This window comes from Rhinopithecus bieti, unplaced genomic scaffold (assembly GCF_001698545.2).
Source record: "Rhinopithecus bieti isolate Rb0 unplaced genomic scaffold, ASM169854v2 scaffold_3906, whole genome shotgun sequence".
NCBI lineage: Eukaryota > Metazoa > Chordata > Mammalia > Primates > Cercopithecidae > Rhinopithecus > Rhinopithecus bieti.
In genome coordinates, this window is record NW_016804230.1 from 160,132 (window position 1) to 182,495 (window position 22,364).

Sequence of the window (22,364 nt, forward strand, 5' to 3'; positions counted from 1 at the left end):
CTTCCTTTCATCATGCCCCCTGGAAGGTAGCTATCAAAATTTTAGGGTTTTAAGTCGAAGATGCTCAGAAATATTAAGACAATTGTCCTTACTGTGCCACCGAAAGGCTAAAGAGAGTAAGCTTTTAACAAACGTTTAACGGAGTAAGTCCCAGAGTCCACATTGGATTTCATCGACTGTTAAAGCTCTCTGGTCTCAGCTGTTGGCTCAACGAACCTTCCCAAGACCTTGAAGACCGGCAGCCGACCCACCACCCTGGAGAGCGGAAGTGCGGAGAGACGCTGGACGCCCCGCCTCGGAGATACGACGCCGACCGCCCGACGCTCTGGCCTGCTAGGTCTCCACTCGGTAGCCGGAAGTCCTCTAGCGTTCGCCTTTAGGAAGCGGAAGTAAGAGGGCGGCCGGCAGCCGGGCAATTGCTTTGCGAGGCTGGGTGTTGAGCCGAGCCGCGGGAAAGGCGCGTGTCGGGTTCTCACTGGCGCAGCCTGCACCGCCGCTGCAGCCCCGCCCCGCCCTGGCGTTGTCCCTGGCCCTGTGGCGGACTAACCACGGCCCGGGCATAGGCGACAAGGGAGACGCGAGCGGTGCGTGTGCCGCGGCTGCGCTGCTGGTGACAGGTACCCAGGGGTGGCGTGAGGAGGCCTCATGGACGGAGAGAGGGTTTGGGGCGCAAGGCGACCCTGTGCCCCCGTCACATTGAGCTTTCGCCTCTACCGTGACTCAGTTTCCCCTCTGGTGTCCCATCCCTTCCCCTATTCGCGAGCGCCCTGAGTTGCCCTCATGGTGGTCTTGGCAAGGTATCGCTTCCGCGGGGGTGGCGGCTGGCTCTGTTCGGAGATCTTGGACCTTTTTTGAAGAGCTTTAGATCCTTGTGCCCAAGTGCAGAAGGAAGTGGGGGAAGTGTCCTACCATGAATTTAGACCAAGCTTGATCCTCAGTGAGTTGAGAACCAGCACTTTGCTGGACCCTGATTGCAGAACGACGTGCTTTTTAAAATAGATTTCTATTTTTCCTAAAATGAATTCGGGTTGATGTGCCTTGGTTGCTGTTTTCGTTTAATACTGTGATCTGTTGGCTGGAAATTGGATGATCCGGTTTCACTTTTAGTGTGGGACCTGCCAGATTGAGATCTGCGGCGTCGCCAATAACTTAGAGATGTGAACTGTTTTTGTTCCTTAGCCAGAATCTGCAGTTTTTTTGCATTTCTTGCCAGATTTGAGAAGGAGCATATTTTGTTCGTTTGAAGTCCTGGGGTCTTTTGCCTTATTGTGCCACACTAACTGTTTCGGAAACATTCACTGATGCACTTGCCAGCCAATTTTAGTGTAAAGTGCGCTCTTTCTTTCAAGAATCTTAGACTTGCAAGCGTTTGAAGACCTTTTAAATAGCTATTTAACAACACCAAAAAACTTGGAATGATTGTAGCCTTTCACTTTGCCTTTTTTTTTTTAAGCCAGTCGAATTTAGCAACATTTGACTTTCTTTTGATAAACTTAGCTGAAGCTTATTTTTAAAAAATTCTTATTTTTTTTTTTTTGTAGAGATGAGGTCTTGTTACATCCCAGTCTGATCTTGAACTCCTGGCCACATGAAGCTTATTAAAGGAAGTGAGCATAATACTCGTATAGTAGCATAGCACATTTATAATGCACATTGAACTTCAGGGGAATATATTAAACTATGAAGAAAATTCTTTTAGAACTTTCCTGCAGCTGTCTCTGAGCATTTTCTTTTTTAATTTAAGTTTCCCTGTAACAATACAAGACAATGTGATAATTTTCTTTTTTCTTTTTGTTTTTGAGATGGAGTTTCGCTCTTGTCTTCCAGGCTGGAGTGCAATGAGTCGATCTCGGCTCACTACAACCTCTGCCTCCGCGGTTCAAGTGATTCTCATGCCTCTGCCTCCCAAGTAGCTGGGATTACAGGCACGTGCCACCACGCCCAGCAAATTTTTTGTATTTTTTGTAAAGATGGGGTTTCACCATGTAGGCCGGGCTGGCCTCGAATTCTTGACCTCAGGTGATCCACCCTCCTTGGCCTCCCAAAGTGCTAGGATTGTAGCAGGACAAGCCACAGACAAAACCCCTCAGACACCGAGTTAAAGAAGGAAGGGTTTTATTTGGCCGGGAGCTTTGGCAAGACTCACATCTCCAACAACGGAGCTCCCCAAGTGAGCAATTGCTGTCCCACTTTAAGGGGGTCCGCGTGAGAGGATCGTGATCGATTGAACAAGCAAGTGGTCTGTGACTGGGGGCTGCATGCTCCAGTAAGAACAGAAGAGAACAGGACAGGGGTTTTCACAGTGCTTTTCTATAGAATGTCTGTAATCTATAGATAACAGAACCGATTAGGTCAGGGGTCGATCTTTAACTACCAGGCCCAGGGTGTGGTGCGGGGCTGTCTGCTTGTGGATTTCATTTCTGCATTTTAGTTTTTACTTCTTTCTTTGGAGGCAGAAATTGGGCATAAGACAATATGAGGGGTGATCTCCTCCCTTAGGATTACAGGTGTGAACCACCACACCCGGCCTGATGTGATCATTTTCATATCAGATGTATAATAACCACTTCTAGCTGAAATTAGATTTATGTGGTTCACAGGAAATGGTTTTGCTAATAGATACATAGTAAATGTGTGTTATGCTTAATAATTTGAGAAGTTAATTTGTTTCTTTAAAAGGATACTTCGTAATATTTTTCCTTGCTACTATCTCATATATAGAATCTCAGATAGCCATGTATAAACTTGCAGGTAGCATTTTTTTTTTTTTTTGAGACAGCTGTCACCCAGGCTGGAGTGCAGTGGCACGTTCTTGGCGAACTACAGCTTCCACACCCTCCAGGCTCAAGCAGCCACCATGCCTGGCTACTTTTTGGTATTTTTAGTAGAGACAGGGTCTCATTATGTCTCTCAGGCTGGTCTCGAACTCCTGAGCTCAAGCGATCCACCTGTTTTGGCCTCCCACAGTGCTGGGATTACAGGCGTGAGCCACCCTCCTGGGCCTGCATATTGTTTTCTAAGAGTCTGTTTTTTTTTTTTTTTTTTAACTAAAAAATACTATTATTTTAGTTTAAAACAGGAGAAGAAAAGTTGGTGATGACTTAGAATTTTCATGCCTCTTCTGTTTTCCAAAAGTGTAAAGGGTTTTTTTTTTTTTTTTTGAGACAGGATCTCACTGCCCAGCTGGAGTGCAGTGGTGCTGTCCCTGCTCATTGCAACTTTAAGCAATCCTCTGATTTCAGCCTCCCAAGTAACTAGGACCATAGGCGTGTGCTACCCTGCCCTGGTAATTTTCAAATTTTTTGTAGAGATGGGATCCGTGTCGCTCAGGCTGGTCTTGAACTGACCTCCAGCAATCCTCCTGGGTTGACCTCCCTAAATGCTGGGATTATAGGTGTGAGCCACCATGCCTGGCTCATAATATTTATTAATATTCTCTATATTTTACTGCAGATAAATAAGCAAGAGATAGTGTTTTAATTTTTTAATTTTTATTTTTTGTTTGTGAGACAGAGTCTTGCTCTGTTGCCCAGGCTGGAGTATAGTGGCATGATCTTGCTCATTGCAGCCTCCACCTCCTGGCCTCAGGCAATCCTCCCCGCTCAGCCTCCTACAGATGGTTGTTGATAGTTGAGCCTAGAACTTGTTAAAGAGTGTTTTCTGTTTATTCATCATGCCGCAAGTATAATGCCTATGATCAGGCAATACCACATGACACATTCTGATGGCCATTATCTCAGACTGTCTTTATAAGCAACATTTAAGGACCCCTAGGGTCAGAGTGATAAGGGAGCCTATAAAATGAAGACATACTCAAACCAGAGACCACTCCTCTTCCCGTTCCTCTTCCCCTTCTCCTCCTCCTTCTTTTTTCCTCCTCCTCCTGTCCCACTCTCCTCCTGTCCCGCTCTCCTCCTGTCCCGCTGTGTTGCCCAGATGCAGCATGGACCTCCTGGGCCCAAGCTATCTTCCCACCTCGGCCTCCCGAGTAGCTGGGACCATAGGTGCATGCCACCATGCCTGGCTGATTTATTAATTTTTTTTTTGTTTCAAAAGAAGCTGGCAGTGCCTAAACTTAAAATGCTTCTAAAAGCCACTTTTCTATTTGGTGTAGTTTATTTTGCTTTTGCCCATCGTTCTTCAGAGATATTGTGTGTTATATGAAGCAGGATGTTAACACAAATGATGCTTTTTATAAAAGGAAGGTATTGACTGGTCCCCAATGTGGACGGCCTACCTCAATGATAGATTTATAAGCAGTACGAAGGAACTGGGATGAGACGGAAGTGAGCCTTAGCAGAGCGAACATCCGGAAGCCAAGGATAGGTTAGTGCTTCCCACATAGTCATCCCCTTTTAGCTCTCATTCAAATGGGTAGAGCTTGGATACTGACTTTTCTGTAGCTCAGGGGAGGTCTAATTAGGGTTCTGTTAGGTGGACTTTGGGGATGAAAATCAGAGACATCTGCAGCTGGACACCTTTTTCTGAAATTGTCCGGATGCTGTCTGTGAGGATCTTGACAGGCTTGGAGCGGCTACTGAGGGAGTCAGGAGGCCTGCGTTCTGTGGCCATCCACTTTGCCAGAGACCCCAGATCCCTCATTTTGTGGATGGGGACAGTTGGCTTGGCAAGCCACTAAAATTTTACATTTCTTTATTTCAGAACCTGTCTGAGTTTACATTTGAGACCTGTTATGTTTGTTTCCTAGGGCTACCATAACAAAGTGTCACAAACTGGGTGCCTTAGAACAACAGACATTTACTGTCTCACAGGGCTAGAAATCCTTAATCAAAGTTTCACAGGACCACGTTCCCGCTGAAATCTTCTTAGGAGAATCTGTCTTTGACTCTTCAGCTTCTGGTAGTTTCAGGCATTCCTTAGCTTACAGTATAATTTTAGTGTGTGCTTCTGTCTTCCCCTGGTCGTCCCCTGGGTCTCTGCATAGTTGTCCCTCTGTGCTGTCTTTCTCTGTCCAGATTTCTCCTCTTTATAACATCAGTCATTGGATTAGTGCCCACCTAATAATCTTGTTTTAACTGATGACCTCTGTAAAGAATGTATTTACAAATAAGTTGACATTACGAGGTACTGGGGGATAGGATTTCCATATCTTTTTGGGGGACACAGTTCAACCTTTAATATCCATCATTTATATTTTCATCTATCTCGGTTTTGTTTTCATGCTTTATAAAGTATGGTTGTGTGCAAGCTGGTGTGCCACCAACTGATTTTTATACCCCTGTATAGTGTAGATTCCTTGGGAAATGAAGCAGAGCCTTTGAAGGAAGGAATGTAATAACCTAAATGCCTTCAGTTACGTATCAGTCACTCAGCAAATATCTGTTGGACTAGCTAGACATTAAGTGCTATTATATGTCAGAAGCATTTCTGTTTCGCTAACTTACGTTATTTTGTGTCTCCAAGTATTAGGATTGTTATTTTGTGTCTCCAAGTATGAGGTTAAAATTACCTTGTAGCAGGCCGGGCGTGGTGGCTCACGCCCGTAATCCCAGCACTTTGGGAGGCTCAGGCCAGCAGATCGCGAGGTCAGGAGTTTGAGACCAGCCTGGCCGACGTGGTGAAACCCTGTCTCTACTAAAGATACAAAAAATTAGCAGGGTGTGGTGGTGCGTGCCTGTAATCCCAGCTACTTGGGAGGCTGAGGCAGGAGAATCGCTTGAACCTGGGAGACAGAGGTTGCATGAGACGAGATCGCACCACTGCACTCCAGCCTGGGCGACAGAGCGAGACTCCGTCTCAAAAAAAAAATTTCCTTGTAGCAAAACTTTTTTTCTTTTTTTCCTTTTAGGAGTTTGCTATAAAATGGGAGTTCTGATTGTACTCACTGTTCTGTGGCTGTTCTCCTCAGTAAAGGCCGACTCAAAAGCCATTACAACCTCTCTTACAACAAAATGGTTTTCCACTCCATTGTTGTTAGAAGCCAGGTAAGAGAACATTTTTTTCCCCTCCATGTATTTGAGTATAAATATAGGCTCTGACAGTGAACATTCAGGAGCTTTTTAAGCAGTGAGATTATCATCAAATGCATTTATGAAGAGCCTCTTTCAGTGTGCACCGTGGTATGTACTGTACAAAGGCTGTTAGGGCATAGCATCATTCAGTAGGACAAGGGCTACGTGGGTTTATAGAGATATATAGGAACTTTAGACAAATAACTGTGTTGGATAAGTTAGTATGTTACTTTCCAAAAAGCATAACAAGGGAAGAGAGAGTTGTGTTTATTTATTTATTTATTTTTGGAGACAGGTCTCACTCTGTTTCTCAGGCTGGAGTGCAGTGGTGAGATCTTGGCTCACTGCGACCTCCGCCTCCTGGGTTCAAGGGATTCTCATGTCTCTGCCTCCTGAGTAGCTGGGCTTACAGAAATGCTCCACCACATCCTGTTATTCTTTGTATCTTTAGTAGAGACAGGGTTTCACCATGTTGGCTGGGGTGGTCTTGAACTCCTCAGTCTCATGTGATCTGCCCACCTTGGCCTCCCGAAGTGCTGGGATTACAGATGTGAGCCACTGTGCCTGGACAGTTGTATTCAAATTTCCTCCTTATTTGAAGGAAGTTTTAAGAGGTGATTGATAAAAGGAAAAGAAGAGGGCTTAGCAACTTGGGGGAAAGAGGACTTATTTCCCTTAAGAACCTGGAAGAAGGCTGGGTGCAGTGACTTACGCCTATAATCCCAACAGTTTGGAAGGACGAGGTGGGTCGATCACCTGAGGTCAGGAGTTTGAGACTAGCCTGGCAACAATTAGCTGTGCGTGCTGGCGTGTGCCTGAGCATCAGATTAGGAGATTATGCCCATGCAGCTCAATCTTTCTTTTAAATGATAAAACGGTGGCTAGGTACAGTGGCTCATGCCTGTAAATCCCAGCACTTTGGGAGGCTGAGGTGGGTGAACTGCTTGAGTCACGAAGTTTGAGACCAGCCTGGGCAACATGGGGAAACCCCATCTCTCCAAAAAAAAAAAAAAATAGCTGAGTGTGGTGGTTCGTGCCTGTAGTCCCAGCTACTTGGGAGGCTGAGTGAAAGGATCACTTGAGCCCAGGAGGCGGAGCTTGCAGTGAGCCAAGATCACGCCATTGCACTCCAGCCTGGGCAACAGAGCAAGACTCTGTCCAAAAGAAAAAAAAAAAGAGAAAGAAATTACCTTACAATTAAAATGGGTAGAATTTTTCATAAAACAACAGTTGTCTTAAAATTAGTGAAACACAATATAGTAAATAATTTCATGAGAAGTTTTGTATTCCAAGTGTGCTTTTTAGCTAGTGTTTGTAAATAAATGTAATGAGGTATCTGTCTGTATAGGTAGGGCTTAAATGCTTATGGATGGAAACTTATTTGATTGTATCTCAAGTAATCTAGAGGTAGAACTAGCAGAGACTTTCCAGAGGATAAGTGTGGGTAGATTGAGCAGCAAGCACTTGGTAAGTCTCAGTGTTTGAACGTGCTAGAAATTTGGACTGTCACATCACTTCGATCAGCCTTGTGGTCTGCGTTCTTCATCTTCAATTTAGAATTTTTTTTTTTTTGTGAGAGTTTTTGAGACAAGGTCTGTCTCTGTTTTTCAGGCTAGTGTAGTGGTATGATCTCAGCTTACTGCAACCTCTGCCTTCTGGGCTCAAGCCATCCTTCCACCTAGGCCTCCCCAGTAGCTGGGACTACAGGCGTAAGCCACCACCCCAGCTTATTTTTGTATTTTTTATAGAGACGGAGTTTCACCGTGTTGGCCAGGCTGTTCTTGAACTCCTGGGCTCAAGTGATCTACCTGCCTTGGCCTCCCAAAGTGGTGGAATTACAGGTGTGAGCCACCATGCCTGGCCTCTAGAGTTTTGTATTCTAACATTTTCCCCTTAATTCCTAGAAAAATGTGGATGAAGAGTTTTGCTATGTTGATTGTGTGAACGAATGGTTGCACCTCTTAAGGAAAAAGCCTGATTTGATATTGCCAAAAGGACCAGTGGGAAGGGGCATGCAGCAGCCGGTCTTGACTACCTCAGGAGCCTAGCAGACTTTCTGCTAAATAGACTTCCTTCCATCGCCTCTCTCTGCCTTTCTTTCTCAGCATAGAAGTGGCAAAACAAAGACAAAACCACTGTATATATTTCATAGTGATAACTAACTTGGTAAATGGGTCCAGCTTCTCAAATGTCTGAACTTTATTAGATATGGCATAGTAGTAAATGTGAAGTGGCTCTTTTTTTAGAGTTCTTATTGTGGGGAAAAAAAGCCCAATAAAGCAAATAACAAACAAACAAACAGCGACTGAAGATATTTTGAGACTGCCTGAGCTAGACTGCCTGAGCCTGGACCCTAAAACTAAAGTTTTCTTTTCCTTTTGCTAATCTTATTTTGGATGATTTGTTTGGTATAAATCTGTCATTGAGATTTACAATCCCTGCCCCCAACCCCGTTTTGTTTTTGAGACAGAGTCTCATTTTGTCGCCCAGGCTGGCGTTCAGTGGTGCCATCTTGGCTCACTGCAACCTCTGCCTCCCAGGTTCAAGCCCATTCTCATCCTCCTGCCTTAGCCTCCCGAGTAGCTGGGATTATAGGCATGTGCCAGCACGCCTGGCTAATTTTTACATTTTTAGTAGAGAAGGGTGTTTTACCTTGTTGGCCAGGCTGGTCCGAACTCCTGACCTCGGGTGATCTGCCCGCCTTGGCCTCCCAAAGTGCTGGGATTACAGGTGTGAGCCACCGTGCCCGGCCTGTGTTTAACATTCTTACCCTGAATTACATTTTGTTACTTTCACTTTTATTTACACTAATTTCTTGATATTTGTACTTCTTGATCATTGTACTAGAAGATTCCTGTGGCATAAAACTATGGACTTTTGAGAAAGAATGCTAAATTTGCCAGCCCTAATTGCTCAATATTTTCGGTTTCTTTGGTCACTGTGAAGTGAACAGGGTATATACTGTTTTCTTCATCAACTTGCTTATCACAAACATTTCCCCCTTTCATGATATCCCTGGTCATTTGCCATTTTGTTTTATTTTTATTTTTATTAATTTTTTTCCTTGGCATGTGAAGTAAGAGCAACATTTGCCATTTTGTTTTATTTTTATTTTTATTAATTTTTTTCCTTGGCATGTGAAGTAAGAGCTACATTTGCCATTTTGGCTTACTATTTTTAGGCTCCTTCTCCTGTGGCTGTTTGTATACAGTTTGCCAAGGTAATACGACATGTAGGCATCTCATAGAAATGAACTATGCTTATTTGAATCCACTTAGTATTCACCTCCAGAGCTAGCAGAGCCCACCATTCTTCATTCTTGTATCTGTGGGAGACCCTGATGAAGGATCAAGGTACTCTGTCCATCTGGTTAAGGATGAAGGGTCAGAATCTTTTACTATACTTTATGGCATGCGGCCACCACAGATCTTTTGCCTTCCTTGCATCTATCCCTCAGGGACTAAAAATATTCCTGTTGTGTATTTTTAGATTGGACCTGATGTTTGTGAAGGAGTTGTAGCTTTGTGGTTGTCAGTGAAGTGATACTTATCTTTAATTGAAGTAAAACACTAAGTGTGTTTTCTGCAGCTGTAGCTACAGAAATATTACATAAAGAGGTATTATTAAAATCAAAACCAATAATCATTTATTGAGTGCTAAATTTTGTAATGACCCAAGAATGTAGCATGATAGAAGTATAAACTAAATAGACATGAATTTATATTCCAGCTTTTCCATTGACTAACTCTATGTCTGTAACCAAGTTAGTAGCATCTCTGAATTACAGCTTATTTATTTGAAAAATGGTTATATCTGAGGGTGGGCTGTGTGAATTTGAGGACACAAGTAAATATGCCAAGCTTAGTGACCGTCACATCATAGACCCTCCTTAAATATTAGTTTCTTCTCTCCTTCTAGTTCTACATAGAAGGAAGACCAATGCTGATCTCCCACAATAGCTTTGGAAATCTAAGAAAACAAGTTGCTTCCCTATTTGTACTGTCTTGTGGGCATTCATTCTGGTTGTTTGTAGCTTTTTCTGTGTTGTAGATTAAAAACTTATCCTAGATTATGGCATTTCAAAACACTTACATATGGAGAGAATGGTATAATGTACTCTCTCTGTACCCGTCACCCTGTTTTAACAATTAAGTACAATAACCACCATCACCACCACCTTCTCTCCTCCTGCACTAGAATATTTTAAAGCAAATCCCAGACATCATATAATTTGTAAAATCATGATTTTTGGGGGGAGGGGGAGGGAGTTTCACTCTTGTTGCACAGGTTGGAGTGCAATGGCGCGATCTCGGCTCACTGCAGTCTCCGCCTCCTGGGTTCAAGTGATTCTCCTGTCTCAGCCTCCTGAGTAGCTGGGATTACAGGCGCCCGCCACCACCCTCATCTAATTTTTTGTATTTTTAGTGGAGATGGGGTTTCACCCATGTTGGCCAGGCTGGTCTCGAACTCCTGACCTCAGGTGTTCCACCCACCTCTGCCTCCCAAGGTGCTGGGATTACAGATGTGAACCACCGTGCCTGGCCTGTAAAATCATAATTTATACTCAGTGGAATAAGTGTTATATAAGAAGTTAAAGAAACAAAAAGCAACAAAAATATACTTTAAAAAAAGGCAGCATTTCTTTAATAATATCTTGTATTGTTCTTCTCTCCCCTGGGTTGTTTCAGTGGATCTGGTAAGCAATATTAGGACTGTTCCAAGTTTAGACTTTGTAAGACTTATGTAGGCAGTGGGGTGAAAAGAATGTATGTTTTAAGAAGCTTCCCTGTAATTGTATGAAAACCATGTATTTGTGTGTGGCCTTTACTGGGGGAGTCTTAGTCTGTTTGAATCTTAGTTCACACCACACTGGTGAGTGTGTCACCTTACCCCTCTCTGCTTATCTTGTGAATGTGCCTTTAATTAATTAATTTAGTGTTTATTTGCACATCCTGGTGTATCTGTCTTAGTACTTGTTTTCTTAGACTATAAGCTATGCTAAGCTTGGTGTGGTGTCTATGTCAGTTACTAGAAAGCGTAGAAAAATACTACTCTCAAGGAGGCATTAAGAAATTCAACATATGATAATGGATATTTTCAGAAACCTAGTTTTAGAGAAGCTGTGCATTACCAGGAAATGTTTCTTATTTTTCCCGTATTTCTGTGTCTAGCTGTGGAGTAGAGTGAGATTGTACACCTCAATGTTGACAAGTAATGGGAAAGTCTTCCTTTGGCTAGGTAAGCTGAGATCCAGATCTGTAGTTTGCTTTAAGACAGTGAAAGATCGCTACTGCATTAGTATTATGGCTTAGAGGAGAAGATAAGCAGTTGACATGAATCATTCAATTACTACATGCATTTCCTTTTAGGGGTTTTAGACTCTTGAATGAAGGGAAATTTAGATTGGCCATTATTTTAGTAGTGTAAAGTTGAAAAAAAAATTAAGATGGCATTAAGTTCTTGGATCTGATTTTGTTGGATCAGTGCTAATTTTAAACTAAGTTTGGATTTAGGGGTGTTAAAAGATTACAACATGCGGCCTTTAGTCTCCCAGAAATTTTTCTGTGGTTCATATTTTACTGTGGGAGAACTTTAGGCAAAACATATTTTTTGTTCTTTGTAAGGCCTTTCAGAAAATAAGTAAGCAGAACTACTACTAGAATCATCAGTTCCTAGTTCTGCTTCCACTACTCATAGTATTTTTGTCAGTGGGATTTCATAAGCTTTCTTTATATTGAGACTTCCCTTTTATGTTTTTATTATTCCAAATTTCTTAAGAAATAGCTATTAGGTAAAAAAGTTCATAGGCTAAGTTATTAATAACTAATATGCTGGTAGGATTTGTTTATCATTAAAAACATATATTATACATAAAGGAGTATTATATATTATAGATTAAAAGTCCAACTATGGACATTTGGAAACTTCAAAACTTATTTTTACTCTCTTTAGTCATATAGCTTATATTAGAAAATTTTATTAAGTTGTTTTATTTCTGATCTTTTCTCCCAGTGAGTTTTTAGCAGAAGACAGTCAAGAGAAATTTTGGAATTTTGTAGAAGCCAGTCAAAATATTGGATCATCAGATCATCACGGTAAAATTGAAGCAAATGCTTCTTTGACTTTGGTGTCTGGGAATATATTAGGAAAAAATGGTCTCTGTATAGTATGTGTGGCATGGCCGTCAATGGAAAACATTGTTGTCTTTAATGATTGGAGTTATGATCGTGGTCAGGAAAAGCCAACACAACACAAATAATTATTTTTGAAGCAGTTTATAACTTTGGCTATAAGTGGTACCTTTGTTTTTTTCCCCTCTTGTTTTTGTTCTATCATGATCCTTTATTAAAGTGCTATGTGGATATTTTGTGGAAGTACATTTCATTTTAAGTCATTCAGTATTAATAACCATCTAATCTGATTCACTGTTTTTTTTTTTTGTTGTTATGAACTAATTACACAACTGATCTATTATCTGTTAAGTTCATTGTCATTAAGTTAGTATCATCCAGAATGTTTTCCATTATGCCTGCCAGCCACCCACAACTTGAGTGTTAAGGTGTCAAATTAATGATTATCCTGTAAATCCTCATTTCCAGTTTTTATGATGTGCTTTCACATTTTTTAAACTTGGTATAAGCTATATAGGGTGTAAACACTAATAGTTGGAGATGCTGATATGTGAGTAGTTAAAACCTTGAATGTTAATTTACATTGACAGATATAGGTTATTATTTTTTTTTAATTTTTATTTTTTGAGAGAGAAGTCTTGCTTTGTTTCCAAACTGGAGTGCAGTGGTGTGATCTGGGCTCACTGCAACCTCCATCTCCCAGGTTCAATAATTTCTCCTGGCTCAGCCTTCCAAGTTGCAGGGATTACGAGCATTCGCCACTACACCTGGCTAATTTTTGTATTTTTAGTAGAGACGGGGTTTCCCCATGTTGGCCAGGCTGGTCTCGAACTTTTGACCTCAAGTGATCCACCCGCCTCAGCCTCCCGAAGTGCTGGGATTACAGGCATGAGCCACTGTACCTGGCCAGATACAGGTTCTTACAGAAGAGGAAATGTTCCAAAATTGTGTGACTGCTGTTGATGTTAATGGGTTGGTTTTTTTTCTTCTTTTAAAATTATTTAATTAAAAAAAAAAATACAATGGAGATGAGGTCTGTCTCACTGTGTTGCCCAGGCTGGTCTCAAACTTCCGGGCTCAAGTGATCCTCCCAACACAGCCTCCTAAAGTTCTGGGATGACAGGTATGAACCACTGTACCTGGCCTGTGTTGATTTTTTAACTTTTTAATTTTTTATTAAAATAATACATGTTTTAAAAGTTGTCTGGATCTTTTGTTTTGTTTTATTTCACTTTTTTCACTCGGTGTGATCTATCCAAATATTTATTTTATTTTATTTATTATTTTTTTTATTTGGACTAATTAAAAAAATTTTTTTTGTAGAGACAGGGTCTCGCTGTGTTGCCCAGGCTGTTCTCGAACTCCTGAGACTCAAGCAATCCTCCTGCCTCGGCATTCCAAAGTGCTGGGATTACAGGCATGAGTGACTGCACCCAGCTAGATTTTATTTATTTTTATTTTATTTTATTTATTTTTTTGAGACAGTCTCGCTTTGTCACCAGGCTGGACTGCAGTGGCGTGATCTCAACTCACTGCAATCTCTGCCTCTTGAGCTCAAGCCATTCTCCTGCCTCAGCCTCCTGAGTAGCTGGGATTACAAGTACCCAGCATTGCGCCCAGCTAATTTTTGTATTTTTAGCAGAGATGGGGTTTTGCCATGTTGGCCACGCTGGTCTCAAACTCCTGACGTCAGGCAGTCCACCCGCCTCAGCCTCCCAAAGTGCTACGATTACAGGTGTGCCACCAAGCCCGGCCTATTTTGATTTTAGAAACAGTCTGGCTCTGGAGGCTGGAGTGCAGTGGTGTGATCATAGCTCACTATAATCTTTAACTCCTGAGCTCAAGCAGTCTTCCTGCTTCATCTTCCTTAGTAGCTGGTATTATAGGTGCGTGCAGCTAGGCCTGCCTAATTTTTAAATTTTGTTAAGATGGGTCTTGCTATGTTGCACTTGCTGGTCTCAAACTCCTGGCCTCAAGGCATCCCGCCCCGCCTCCCACCTTGGCCTCCTAAAGTGATGCGATTACAGGTGTGGGCCACCATGCCCAGCCTGAATCTTTTTTTTTTTTGGCAATATAGATATGTAAATATTTTAAACAAGCATCTGTAAGTTTTACTAATTTCAAGGCAACTAGAATTAAGTTATCAAAAAATACTTTTAAGATTTTATAGAACAAATTTATCAAAGTGGGTTTATAATCAAATTTGAACTTTGACATTTAAAATGACATTTTTTAAGTGAAAATGATAATACATATTCATTAAAGCTATAGGAGTATGAATTCTATGAACAACATAAAAGCGTGTTAAACATTTTATTTGTTTGAAATATTATTTATATTCCTGCCACCCAAGATTGACACCATTAACATTCTGGCATCATTTTGAGATATTTCTTATCTATTTTTTACGTAGAGGATGCTGTTGCAGTATAGAACCTTTTATATTCTGCTTCATAAAATGTTAATATTTGTATTTTCTTTTTAAAATGGAACATTTTCTTTTCTTTCTTTCTTTATTTTTTGAGACAGAGTCTCCTCTTGCTCAGGCTGGAGTGCAGTAGCGTGATCTTGGCTCACTGCAACCTCTGCCTCCCGGATTCAAGTGATTTTCATGCCTCAGCTGGGATTACAGGCGCTTGCCACCTTGCATGGCTGATTTTTGTATTTTTAGTAGAAATGGGGTTTCACCATGTTGGCCAGGCTAGTCTAGAACTCCTGACCTCAGGTGATCCACCCACCTCCCCCTTCCAAAGTGCTGGGATTACAGCATGAGCCACCATGCCCTGCCTATTTTTATTTTTTAAAAAAGAGACGCACTGTGTTGCCAGGGCTGATCTCTTGAGCTCCTGGGCTCGAGTAATCCTCCTGCCTCGGCCTCCTAAAGTTTTGGGATTACAAGCTAAGCCACTGTGCTTGTCCTTTAAAATGCAAAATTTAAGTTTTTTTGCATGGATAACGTGTGATTCCGAAGTCAAAGCTCTATAAAAGATTATATGCAAATAACCTTTATATTCATATTTATAAAAATTTGAAATAATCACATTTGAACTTTGACATTTAAGATGATATTTTTTCAGTAAAAAATTATTTGTATATATATAAAAAAAATTGTTTCCTCCTTGACCCTGTTCCTTCTGTTTCTTTCCTGCTTTTTATAACATTTTAATTAATTTGTTTAGCCTTCGGTGTTTTTTACAGCAAATATATACATATGTATTCTTCTTTCTCATTCTTTCTCCTGGTTAAAAAAAATAAGTTACTATGTACATTGTTTTGTGTCCTTGCTTTTTATTTATCCTGGGGATTTCTTCACATTAGTATTTGGATTTTTTTTCTTTAAAATAATTTGGTCCAACTTTTTGTTTAAAGGCTTCTTTTCAAACTTTAAAATGTCATCAGTGTTCTTTAATACTGTAACTTCCTCATCACACTGCTCAGTTTTGTTTAGTTTTTGGAATAGTTACCATGTGCTAGGCATCATGGATATAAGGATAAATAGGTCATAGCCTCTGCCTCTGGGGACCAGAAGTCTAGGCGGGGTATAGATAGACAGTGAATAAATAATTTAGTAAATGATATGATAAGTGAAAGAGGTAAACAGAGAAGTGTTCTGGGATTGAGGAAGAGATTTAACTGGTCCACTGAAGCACGGGGTAGGGATTGTGGAGACTTCCTGGAGTAGGTGATTTCACAGCTGAATTATTTCTGAGGAAGTATGTAGCTGTCAGTCATCCAGGTAAGTGGGAAAATAGGGTCCAGGGGAGGGAATAGTTTGAAAGGGAAGGGGAGAGGAAGAGCCCAACTGCATTGTGTATTCCAGGGAATTTTAAGCATTTGATGAGAGTTCAAGACAATATACTGGTAAAACTTGCCATCACACACCTTTGTAACACAGCTTTGTGCTTCATGAACTATCTTCTTTAGATTTCTCTAGTCATATGCAATTACTTTGGTTAATGTTCTTCCTTGACAGGTACTGATTATTCCTATTATCATGCAATACTGGAAGCTGCATTTCAGTTTCTGTCACCTCTCCAGCAGAATTTGTTGAAATTTTGTCTGTCTCTTCGTTCCTACTCAGCTACGATCCAAGCCTTCCAGCAGGTGGGTCCCGTGCTCTTAAAGAACAGCATTTTAGAGTGTATGTCATGATGAATGGATAGACTGCAGTTGTCCTGGAATTGAATTACAGAGCTATCACTTTTTTGCCTGAAATTTTCTAGGATTTATGATTTAAAAAAAGAAATAATAAGCAAAATTGATGTTAAGTCTTCAACCCGCAGATTTAAAAAAAATAAGAAAAAGAATATCTGTATAGAAAAGAGACAGCAGGCCGGGCGTGGTGGCTCAAGCCTGTAATCCCAGCACTTTGGGAGGCCGAGACGGGCGGATCACGAGGTCAGGAGTTCGAGACCATCCTGGCTAACACGGTGAAACCCCGTCTCTACTAAAAAATACAAAAAAGCTAGCCGGGCGAGGTCGTGGGCGCCTGTAGTCCCAGCTACTCGAGAGGTTGAGGCAGGAGAATGGCGTAAACCTGGGAGGCGGAGCTTGCAGTGAGCTGAGATCCGGCCACTGCACTCCAGCCCAGGCGACAGAGCAAGACTCCGTATCAAAAAAAAAAAGAAAAAAAGAAGAGAGACAGCAATATTTTATGTATGCAATGCAGCCTGGGAGATGTAATCTTGTTAAACCAATGAGCCAGCATCTAATCACAGCCTGTAGTTCTAAAAGCAGTTCACAGAAAATACAGGAGGCAAGAAATGTTTAGCATCACCACAGGGATGCAGTCAGGAAAATCAAGAATACAGGAATTGTTGTAGTAATCTAGTTTCTTCAATAAATAAATTATGGAAATTTCTATCGTAATTGAAAAGAAAAAGAGGGACAGAGGAACCTCAAGTTAAGAGAGACTTAAGAAGAGACAGTCAAAGGTGTCTTTACCAACTAGATATTTGATATAAAAGCAAAGTTAATTTTAAAATTATTTTTTACTATAAAATAAAACATAGAAAAACCACTCACAAAAAATATATAGTAATGGTTTATTATAATGTGAACGTCCTTGTAATTTTCACCCAAGTCAAGAAGGAGGACTTGATCTGGCACCATGGAAAGCCCTCCATGTACTGTGTCCTGACTATGGCCACCTTCCGCCCTCTGAAACCAACCACCCTGTTAACTTCTGTTGCAATCATTTGCTGTGTTACTGTATTGTTGTATTGCCCAAGGATACATCGTCATAATATAAAGTGATTTTTTTTTTTCATTTTTCTTTATTTTGGGACAGAGTCTTGTGCTGTCGCCCAGGCTGGAGTGCAGTGGTGCAATCACAGCTCACTGCAACCTCCACCTCCTGGGTTTAAGTGATTCTCCTAGCTCAGCTGGGGTAGCCTGCTACCACACCCAGCTGATTTTTGTATTTTTAGTAGAGACAGGGTTTCACCATGTTGGCTAGGCTGGTGTCGAACTCCTGACCACAGGTGATCCACCCTGCCTCCGCCCCCCAAATTGCTGGGATTACAGGCATGAGCCACTGTGGCTGGCCTGTTTTTGCCTTTATTGATTTTGCTTTTTTGAGACAGGGTCTTGTTCTGTTGCCCAGACTGCAATGCAGTTCAGTGATTATGGCTCACTGCAGCCTCAGCCTTTCAGGCTCAAGCAATCCTCCTACCTCAGCCTCCTCAGTAGCTGGGACTACAGGCGTATGCCACTGTCACTAACTAATTTTTTATCTCTTTTATTTTTTGTAGAGATGGGGTCTCACTATGCTGCCCAGGCTTAAGTGGCAGGCTTAACTGCCCAGGTTTGGGCTTAAGTGATCCTCCCACTCTGGCCTCCCAAAGTGCTGGGATTACAGGCACAAGCTACCACACTCAGCCACTTTCACCAATGTTGTCTTGTCATAATTTAATCACCTATTTTGATTATACATGTCTTTATCTCATCCTTGGTTAGAACTTTAAAAAGTGTGCGTCTTCTGTGACAGATAGCAGCTGATGAACCTCCACCGGAAGGATGTAATTCGTTTTTTTCCGTGCATGGAAAGACGACTTGTGAATCTGATACCCTGGAGACTCTTCTACTGACAGCCTCTGAAAGGTAGATTGCGTGTTCCTTTGTTTTCATATCACGCATTTCCAGTGCTGCTTCTGTATGTCATCTGCCTTCTGATTTTCTCATCTGTTTTGTATCATTAGGTGTAATGGTTTAGAGTATGGCTTCTGGAACCAGACTGACTAGATTTGAATCTCAGCTCTGTCACTTAAAATCGTTTTGTGAAATGTGGCAAATTAATCTCATTTCAAAATGGAGATAATACAAGTGTTTAGTATTAACTGTTACTCTTTAGTAATGACTGCATCTGAGCAATGACATAGGCTTTGTCATTAGCTTAGTAAGGAATACTGTGTGTGTTAAAGCCAGTGCCTGAAATAATGACATTAATGATAATATCTCTCAGGATATTATTAGTTTCAGACAAAGGAGGATATTTGAAAGATAATTGCAGGCTTGATTTGAATATTAATTTGGTAACTAATGTACCAGCTTTTTTGCCCAAAGGTGGGTTTCCTGTGGTAGACCACTCGACTGTGTATCATTTTGCTGCCTGGCTAGGGCAGCAAGCCGTCTGTACCTCCTCTAATGCTGTGCATGAACAGAACAGTGAGCTCTCCATGGGGTTGGCCTGCCCTGCCAGTACTGCTAATGGCAGTTAGGTAGTGCAGGTTTTCTTTAGTGAGATTGTCTGCCCAGCACCCATCCTCTGCCCACGAAACGTCATTAGTGGTTCTTACTCAGAGTGCTAACCAGAAAACACAGCGTGCACTCCAGCCATCTCAGGGCCAAGGCATGGACATTCAGAAATGGCTGCATGTGATACAGTCGTGCTCTCTCGGGGAAAACAACATTAACGGCTTTGTAATTCTTTTAAAAAACTTTATTTAATTTGCTACAACAATAACGCACACCTTTATAAAGAAAAGAATAATAGTGTCTCCTCTCTGAGAGGTGGTAACTACTTTTAATGGTTTGGCATATATACCTTCAGACTTTTTTCTACAGTTTTAAATTTATACATGTAAGTAGTTTTATTTTTATAAAAGGCATCTTTCCATTTAGTATGAATGGGTGTATCTCATTATTTTAACACATGCATAACCTATGTAAGACTGCCCCATAATTGATAATTTATCTCTTACTGATGGATTTTAAGTCATTCTCTTTTTTTTTTTACCCCGTTACAATAAGGTTATGTGGAACATCCTTGTTCATGTCTTTACTTTCTGCTGAGTTATAGAGTTTATTACAATAGAGATTGGTAGGTCATAAAGTCTGCATTAAGATCTGTTAATATCTTGATGCCATCCTTAGATAAGCTTTTTGGGGAGAAGTTTTAAAATTTATGAGGAAAACTGAAATGTTAAGTCCATTAGAGGCACAAGCCTATAGTCCTAGCACTTTGGGAGGCTGAGGCAGGAGGATTGCTTGACCCCAGGAATTCCAGACCAACCTGTGCAACAAAGTGAGATGCTGTTTATCCAAAAAGTAGGTGGGCATGGTGGCAGTAACTGGGCACACGCCTTTGGTCCCAGCTACTGGGTTGTGTGGGAGGATCACTTTAGCCTGGGAGGTAGAGACTGCAGTGAGCTGTGTTCATGCCACTGCACTCTAGCCTGGGCAACAGAGTGAGACCCTGACTCCAAAATAAAAACAGAAACAAAAACGTCCATTAGGAAGATCATAGTAGTAAAATAGTAGAGGAGATAGACTTAATATAATTGGCAAGTAATATGCTTAATGTTAGCCTCTGCTTTTTGCATTATTTATACTTACATTTTTAAATGAAAAGGTAATCATATTTTATTTATATGGTAGAAAAAAATACTTGGCCAGCCGTGGTTGCTCACACCTATAATCCCAGAACTTTGGGAGGCAGAGGTGGGTAGATTGCTTGAGCCAGGAGTTCGAGACCAGCCTGGGCAACATGACAAAACCTCATGTCTACAAAAGATACAAAATTTGGCTGGCATGGTGTTATGCACATGTAGTCCCTCCTTGAGCCCTGGAGGTCTAGGCTGCAGTGGGCAGAGAGATCACGCGACTGCACTCCAACCTGAGCGACAGACTGAGGACTTCTTAAAATATAACATAGTATATAACATATTATATTGACCAGGCGTGGTGGCTTATGCCTGTAATTCCAGCACTTTGGGAGGCCGAGGCAGGTGGATCACCTGAGGTCAGGAGTTTGAGACCAGCTTGGCCAACATGGCGAAATGCCATCTCTACTAAAAATACAAAAATTAGCTGGGTGTGGTGGTAGATGCCTGTAATCTCAGCTACTGAGGAAGCTGAGGCAGGAGAATCACTTGAACCCAGGAGGCAGAGGTTGCAGTGAGCCGAGACCATGTCATTGTACTCCAACCTGGGCAACAGGAATGAAACTCCATCTCCAAAAAAACAAACAAACAGAAATATTATATTATGTTTTATACACACACACACACACACACACACACACACACACACCACATACATACATACTCAAGATTTAGTGGTCATTTGAATATGTGTCCTTTTTTGGCCCTTTTCCTCCCCTTTTAGGAATTGGTAGCTATTATTAATTGAGGTTTATTTTATTCTTTTTTTTTTTTTGAGATAGGGTCCCGCTCTGTCACCCAGGCTGGAGTCCAGTGGCATGATCATGGACTATTGCAGCCTCAACCTCTGGGGCTCAGGTGATCCTCTCACCTTAGCCTCCCGGGTAGCTGGGACTACAGGTGAACGCCACCATACCCAGCTAATTTTCGTTATTTATTATAGAGTCAAGGTTTTGCCATGTTGCCCAGTCGCTTCTTAGTTGTGATTACAGGCATCATGCACTGGACCTGGCCAGTGTTTACATTTTATAGTTAGTATTTTGTATAATGTACTTTTGTTATTTTTAATCATGAATAAACAAGACTCATACCTGATAGTAATCTTAGTAAGTGAAAAGTATTTAAGATCATGCTGCCCTTCATGTTAAGATGCTTATAATCTTTATTTAAATTTTCATAGCTGTACTTTATATTTTGTGACATTTTTAGTGTTTCACAATTATTTTTAAAGTTTTAAGCTTTTATTATTTATTTTCAGACCCAAACCTTTATTGTTCAAAGGAGATCACAGATATCCCTCATCTAATCCTGAAAGCCCAGTGGTGATTTTCTACTCTGAGATTGGCTCTGAGGAATTTTCTAATTTTCACCGCCAACTTATATCAAAAAGCAATGCAGGCAAAATCAGTTATGTATTCAGACATTATATATTTGTAAGTATTGATTTATTTTAGACCTGTTTTGAATGTAATTTGCCCAGCATGACCTTAGAACATAAGATAATAATCTCCTTCTTTATAAAATAATCTAGTTATTTGAACCCCTTTTTTGAGAAATCCAGTAGTTTCATTGAGTCTGTTATTTGCACATAAGATGTGCTTTGCTTCACTTTCTGAAGAAATAGAAAACATGCTAAAAAAATGGCTTGATAAAGTTTACGTTTTATTTCAAAGTGAACCATGTAAATAATCTTTTCTAACTTTAATATGGTCATTATACTATGAAATTGATTGTTGAATTCAGTTTCTTTTCCAATCTTTTTTCTTTTGTTTTCTCTTTGCCACCTTTTTATTTGGTGGAAGCAGGAGGATTTTCTAAACAGGCGATTCATAGGTAGACTTGATATAATATTAAGCTTTTAAGACTCTGTGTAATATTTAGTCATTTAAAATATTTATATGTAAAGGTTGTTAGCCCTTTAAAGTTTCTGTGTCATAATAAGCTCAGTACTAAGTTCATGGCAAAAAAATAAAAATTTTATTGATTGAATCATTTATTTTTGAGAGGGAGTCTCGCTCTTGTCGCCCAGGCTGGAGTGCAGTGGCACAATTTCAGCTCGCTGCAACCTCTCCCTCCTGAGTTCGACTCTCCTGCTTCAGCCTCCCAGTAGCTGTCATTACAGGCACATGACACCAAGCCAGCTAATTTTTTGTGTTTTTAGTAGAGACGGGGTTTCACCGTGTTGGCCAGGATGGTCTCGAACTCCTGACCTCAGGTGATCTGACCACCTCAGCCTCCCAAAGTGCTGGGATTACAGGCGTGAGTCACATTTTATTATTATTATTATTTTCATAATTATTTTTAATATTTTAATAATTGTTTTAAATACTTTTAATTCAACATTTTAAATATTTTAATGTTTTAATAATTATTTATAA

The 22,364-nt window shown here is 40.9% G+C and overlaps 1 protein-coding gene across 2 annotated transcripts in view; it reads left to right on the forward strand.

Moving 5' to 3' along the window:
* Nucleotides 1–390: 390 nt before the first annotated feature.
* UGGT1 (UDP-glucose glycoprotein glucosyltransferase 1) overlaps nucleotides 391–22,364 on the forward strand; it is a 104,424-nt gene continuing 82,450 nt past the window's right edge. The window contains exons 1-6 of one of the 2 annotated variants that reach the window (XM_017867360.1): nucleotides 391–617; nucleotides 5,810–5,945; nucleotides 11,985–12,067; nucleotides 16,077–16,207; nucleotides 18,093–18,205; nucleotides 21,245–21,419. In XM_017867360.1, the coding sequence (XP_017722849.1) occupies nucleotides 5,824–5,945; nucleotides 11,985–12,067; nucleotides 16,077–16,207; nucleotides 18,093–18,205; nucleotides 21,245–21,419 (624 nt within the window). In that variant the 5' untranslated portion in view covers nucleotides 391–617; nucleotides 5,810–5,823. The remainder of the gene's footprint in view (nucleotides 618–5,809; nucleotides 5,946–11,984; nucleotides 12,068–16,076; nucleotides 16,208–18,092; nucleotides 18,206–21,244; nucleotides 21,420–22,364) is intronic. The other variant, XM_017867359.1, reaches the window with a different exon arrangement.